Source organism: Zea mays, chromosome 2 (assembly GCF_902167145.1).
Source record: "Zea mays cultivar B73 chromosome 2, Zm-B73-REFERENCE-NAM-5.0, whole genome shotgun sequence".
NCBI lineage: Eukaryota > Viridiplantae > Streptophyta > Magnoliopsida > Poales > Poaceae > Zea > Zea mays.
The window spans coordinates 23,807,383-23,813,305 of NC_050097.1; the positions used below are offsets into that span (position 1 = coordinate 23,807,383).

The 5,923-nt window shown below is 46.9% G+C and overlaps 1 protein-coding gene across 1 annotated transcript; it reads left to right on the forward strand.

Annotated features, from left to right (window-relative positions):
- The first annotated feature begins 4,331 nt into the window (after nt 1–4,331).
- LOC103646145 (OSJNBa0091D06.16-like protein) lies at nt 4,332–5,665 on the forward strand. The gene is made up of 2 exons (XM_008670867.3): nt 4,332–4,475; nt 5,110–5,665. The coding sequence occupies exon 2, from the start codon at nt 5,163–5,165 to the stop codon at nt 5,502–5,504; it is 342 nt and encodes a 113-aa protein (XP_008669089.1). The 5' UTR covers nt 4,332–4,475; nt 5,110–5,162; the 3' UTR covers nt 5,505–5,665.
- Nucleotides 5,666–5,923: the final 258 nt, after the last annotated feature.

The window sequence follows — 5,923 nt, forward strand, 5'->3', positions numbered from 1 at the left end:
CTAGCAAGCAAATCAACATCATTATTTCTAGGATCAATGCAAACATGAGAATCAACCTTAGCCAACAAATTAGCATTTTCATTTCTAAGGTTGTCTAAAATCTCATGGCAAGTGCTTAGCTCACTAGATAATTTTTCACATTTTTCTCTTTCTAGAGCATAAGCATTTTTAACCTTAACATGTTTCTTGTTTTCCTTGATTAGGAAGTCCTCTTGGGAGTCCAAGAGATCATCCTTTTCATGGATAGCACTAATTAGCTCATTTAATTTTTCTTTTTGTTCCATGTTAAGGTTGGCAAAAAGAATACGCAAGTTATCCTCCTCATTTTTATCATCCTCATCACTAGATGTTTCATATTTAGTGGAGGACTTTGATTTTACCTTCTTTTTGCCGTCCTTGGCCATGAGGCACTTGTGGCCGACGTTGGGGAAGAGGAGGCCTTTGGTGACGGCGATGTTGGCGGCGTCCTCGTCGTCGGAGGAGTCGCTTGAGCTTTCGTCGGAGTCCCACTCCCGACAAACATGGGCATCGCCGCCCTTCTTCTTGTAGTACTTCTTCTTCTCCTTCCTCTTGCCCTTCTTGTCGTTGTCCCTGTCACTGTCACTTGATAATGGACATTTAGCAATAAAGTGACCGGGCTTACCACACTTGTAGCAAACCTTCTTGGAACGGGATTTGTAGTCCTTCCCCTTCCGTTGCTTGAGGATTTGCCGGAAGCTTTTGATGATTAGGGCCATCTCCTCGTTGTCGAGCTTGGAGGCGTCAATTGGTTGTCTACTTGGTGTAGACTCCTCCTCCGTTGCCTTGAAGGCCACGGGTTGCGCCTCGGATGTGGAAGGCTCATCAAGCTCGTTGATCTTCTTGGAGCCCTTAATCATGCATTCAAAACTAACAAAATTCCCGATGACTTCCTCGGGGGTCATTTGTGTATATCTAGGATTGCCACGAATTAATTGTACTTGAGTAGGGTTAAGGAAAATAAGGGCTCTCAGAATAACCTTAACCACTTCGTGGTCATCCCATTTTGTGCTCCCGAGGTTGCGCACTTGGTTCACCAAGGTCTTGAGCCGGTTGTACATGTCTTGTGGCTCCTCCCCTTGGCGAAGACGGAAGCGACCGAGCTCCCCCTCGATCGTTTCCCGCTTGGTGATCTTGGTGAGTTCATCACCCTCATGCGCCGTCTTGAGTAGGTCCCAAATCTCCTTGGCGTTCTTCAACCCTTGTACTTTGTTGTATTCCTCCTTGCTTAAAGAGGCAAGGAGAATGGTTGTGGCTTGAGAGTTGAAGTGCTCGATTTGGGCCACTTCGTCCGTGTCGTAGTCCTCATCCCCTACGGATGGTACCTGTACACCATACTCAACAACATCCCATAATCTTTTGTGGAGAGAGGTTAGATGAAATCGCATCAAATTACTCCACATAGCATAATCTTCACCATTAAAAGTTGGTGGTTTGCCTAATGGGACGGAAAGTAAAGGTGTATGTTTAGGAATGCGAGGGTAGCGTAGGGGGATCTTACTATACTTCTTACGCTCTTGGCGTTTAGAAGTGACGGACGCCGCGTCGGAGCCGGAGGTGGAGGTCGATGAAGTGTCGGTCTCGTAGAAGACCACCTTCCTCATCCTTTTGTGCTTGTCCCCACTCCGATGCGGCTTGTGAGAAGATTTTTCCTTCTTCTCCTTATGGTGAGAAGAGGAAGATCTTTTCTCCTTCCGCTTGGAGGATTTCTTTTTCTTCTCTCTTCTCTTGGTGCGGGACTCTTCCGATGAAGATGAAGTGCTCCCTTGGCTTGTAGTGGGCTTGTCGTCGCCGGTCTCCATCTCCTTCTTGGCGTGATCTCCCGACATCACTTCGAGCGGTTAGGCTCTAATGAAGCACCGGGCTCCGATACCAATTGATAGTCGCCTAGAGGGGGGGTGAATAGGGCGAAACTGAAATTTACAAAAATAATCACAACTACAAGCCGGGGTTAGCGTTAGTGATAATAAATGAGTCCGCAAGAGAGGGCGCAAAACAAATCGCAAGCAAATAAGGAGAGTGACACGTGGATTTGTTTTACCGAGGTTCGGTTCTTGCAAACCTACTCCCCGTTGAGGAGGCCACAAAGGCCGGGTCTCTTTCAACCCTTCCCTCTCTCAAACGGTCCCTCGGACCGAGTGAGCTTTCCTTCTTCTCAATCAACCGGGAACAAAACTTCCCCGCAAGGGCCACCACACAATCGGTGCCTCTTGCCTCGGTTACAATTGAGTGTTGATCACAAGAGCAAAAGAGAAAGAAAGAATGCGATCCAAGCGCAAGAGCTCAAATGAACACGGCAAATCACTCTCTCTAGTCACTAGGGTTTTGTGTGGAATTGGAGAGGATTTGATCTCTTTGAATGTGTCTAGAATTGAATGCCTAGCTCTTGTAAGTGGTTGAGAAGTGGAAAACTTGGATGGCTATGAATGTGGGGTGGTTGGGGTATTTATAGCCCAACCACCAAACTTGACCGTTGGCTGGAGGCTTCTGTTCGATGGCGCACCGGACAGTCCGGTGCACACCGGACAGTCCGGTGCCCCTGCCACGTCATTACTGCCGTTGGATTCTAGCCGTTGGAGCTTCTGACTTGTGGGCCCGCCTGGGTGTCCGGTGCACACCGGACATGCACTGTTTGATGTCCGGTGCACCGGTATGGGCAGCCCTGACGTCTGCGCGCGCTGCGCGCGCATTTAATGCACCGCAGGGAGCCGTTGGCGCCGCAGGGAGCCGTTGCTCCGCTGGTACACCGGACAGTCCGGTGCACACCGGACAGTCCGGTGAATTATAGCGGAGCGGCTGTCGCGCGAACCCGAGGCTGGCGAGTTCCGGAGGTCGAGCTTCCTTGGAGCACCGGACATGTCCGGTGCACACCGGACAGTCCGGTGAATTATAGCGCGCCGGCTTCCGAGAAATCCCGAGGGTGAAGGGTTTGAGTCTGAGTCCCCTGGTGCACCGGACAGGTACTGTTCACTGTCCGGTGGCACACCGGACAGTCCGGTGCGCCAGACCAGGGGTGCCCTCGGATGCCCCTTTGCTCCTTTATTGAATCCAACACTTGGTCTTTTTATTGGCTGAGTGTGAACCTTTTACACCTGTATAATCTATACACTTGGGCAAACTAGTTAGTCCAAAGATTTGTGTTGGGCAATTCAACCACCAAAATTATATAGGAACTAGGTGTAAGCCTAATTCCCTTTCACCCTCGATGGCAGGGAATTCAATAACAAGGCAGAACAGGTGAAACAAGAGTTGTGGGTAAGTCTTTCTCGCACTATATTGTTTAATACGTTGCATTCGTTGCATATTCTTAAAATAATGTATGGATACATCGTCTTTATATGCAGGATTTCTTCAGATACGAGACTGGATATGAGGACAGGGCGGATGTGGTAGTTATCACGAGCTGTACCTATATCATTTGTAAATCATGTGGGTAAACTACATGGGTATGTATGTAATTTTTTATGAAGTTGTTGAACTTTTCTATAAATAGGTGAACAGTGTCCTGTATAACGTATCTTTTTAAAGGACCATAACTTCGAGTTGCTTAGCCTTTGAAGAATACGAAGAAGAACCTTAGTGCCACCTTGTGTCAAAGAGTCGAAAGTATGCTCGTAAACTCATTTGATTTATAGGAACATAGGATTACGATATGTAGAGGCGGACCTGGCCAACCTCATATATATGTTTTATAGCCCATAAACGGAACCTGGAACAAGCCCGCCCGAAGAAGTGGGCCACGATACGTTGCCGCCAGTGCATGTGCCTACCTATATATGCTTTTCGGATCCTGCATTCCAAAGGATAGATTTTAGTTCGCGCAGGAGCATGGGTTGATACACTGGTTAAAAAGAATCAGCATTCTATGTAAAAAAAGAAAAACATCTAAGGAAACCAACCACCAAACCATTAAACATGAGCTAAAGAAAAATCTTCAGAATTCAGTGAGATACGATGGATGGTAACCACGATCCAAATGTTTCTTCGTAATAAATTAAGTCCCTTAAAAATTTTAGTTTAAAAATCTTCAGAATTTTTTTGTTTTTGTTTTTTTATCGCATCATCGTACTCACCACATGCCTCTCGAGTAATTTAGCGCATAAGATTCCTGCTACGCATCAGACTACTACTGAAGCCCGTGTCAGCCACGCGCCTCGGATTAATTTAGTACTAAGAGTGCCATCACATGAGCTGGATACAGCTAACTTGGTCACTCCTCTTTTAACCTAGTAGATAGTGGCACTAATTAATCCATCCTTGACCGGGAAAAGCTTCTCTCCTCATTGGCAAATGCTGGGCAGTCCAGATGGATTAGGTAGGAGGTTTCCGCCAAGTGCTGTGATTATAAATAGCCGAGCCCATAGATGTGTCCCATTTCAGAACACAGAAACCTTTCAGAACGAGGGGGAAGCGAGCTAGCGTCGGAGTCGCGTACCCTTGGTGTCAGAGAGTAAAAGGTTAGCACTCAAAGTAGCATAAGAAGCACACATATTTTGAGGTGTTCAAGCTTTGGTTTCCTTGTTGACCTTTTGTTTTTCATATCACAAGTGTTTGCTGCGTCAAAAACCAGCATAAACGGCATATGTACGTATGTATATATTTGAGTTGTCTGTTTTTTTTTTTGGTTTTTCATACCACAATCATTCAAGAAACTGTATTTTGATTTGGGAAAAGTAATGGTTCGGTAAATCTGATCTGCTGCCAAATTCTGAGCCTTGCTGTGGAATATGTCGATTATCTGCCGTTTTGCTTCCGTCTGATTCAGTGGCATTTATCATCTCGTTGTCAAATTTGAGAAATTGAAGAATCTAGTTCGCATTCTCAGATACTGTCAGTATTTATACTACCAGCAGCATAGGACTAGAAAGTGTACTAATCATCTCAACGAGCTTTCAGATTAACTGAAATCTGCTGCTCGTTTTGGATTAAATCCGAATGGTACAGCTATAATCCATAGAGGCAAAAACACTGTAGAAGTAATAAAAGTCCATTAAAGCTAAGCGAACAGATATAAGCATGCAGTATCAAAATCCTGATGCCTTGCAAGATGAAAACAGCAGTTCTATTAACATCTGATATCACCCAATGCAGGCATCACAAGGACAGTAACAGAAACCTAATAAGGTCTTCGGCAGCGGCACACCATGCAGCGATGGACCCGCAACGGGATGCTCGACTTCTCGCAGCCGTCGGCGTCGTCCCCATACGGCTTCTACAACGCCGGCCAGGGAGCGTCGAGCAGCCGCGGCAGGTCACACGGCTGCCGGAGCCAGGACAAGGAGCAGCGCAATCTGGAGAAGAACCTGACCAAGGTGCGCAAGGAGTGGATGAAGGTGAAGGAGGAGATGGGGTACGCGAGGCTGCTGAGCGAGCACCTCAGCGAGACGGTGACGGAGGCTGACCGGAAGGTGGCCGCCATGCTGGAGGAGCTCGACCGGACGGACAAGTATATGCAGGACATACTGTCCTCGTCCCTGCAGAAGTGAATTAGCCTTGGTGATGGATGCTTTTTTTCTGTTTCGCCGGATGTTTGCATATTTTTAGCTAGCTAGAGCTTCTTTTGTGGGACATTTTGCCATTTGGTATTCTAGTACTAGCACTGGTAGTAGATGTAGATGTCGGTCTGGGGATGAAAACGGGACGGGTACCCGGAACGGGTATCGGATACGGGTACCAAAACGGGACGTAATTTCGGGTACGGATACGGGTATTTTCTTTGTCGGGACGGATACGGGTATTACCCGGATATTGAACCTCGGATACGGGTAGGATACGGAATCACTAATACCCGGTCAGTACCCGAAAATCCCGGGTCGGATACGGGTACCCGGAATTCGGGTACCCGTTTTTTCTTTTTCTGCATAATATAGTTATAAAATCATAACTTTTACATATGAAATCGGAT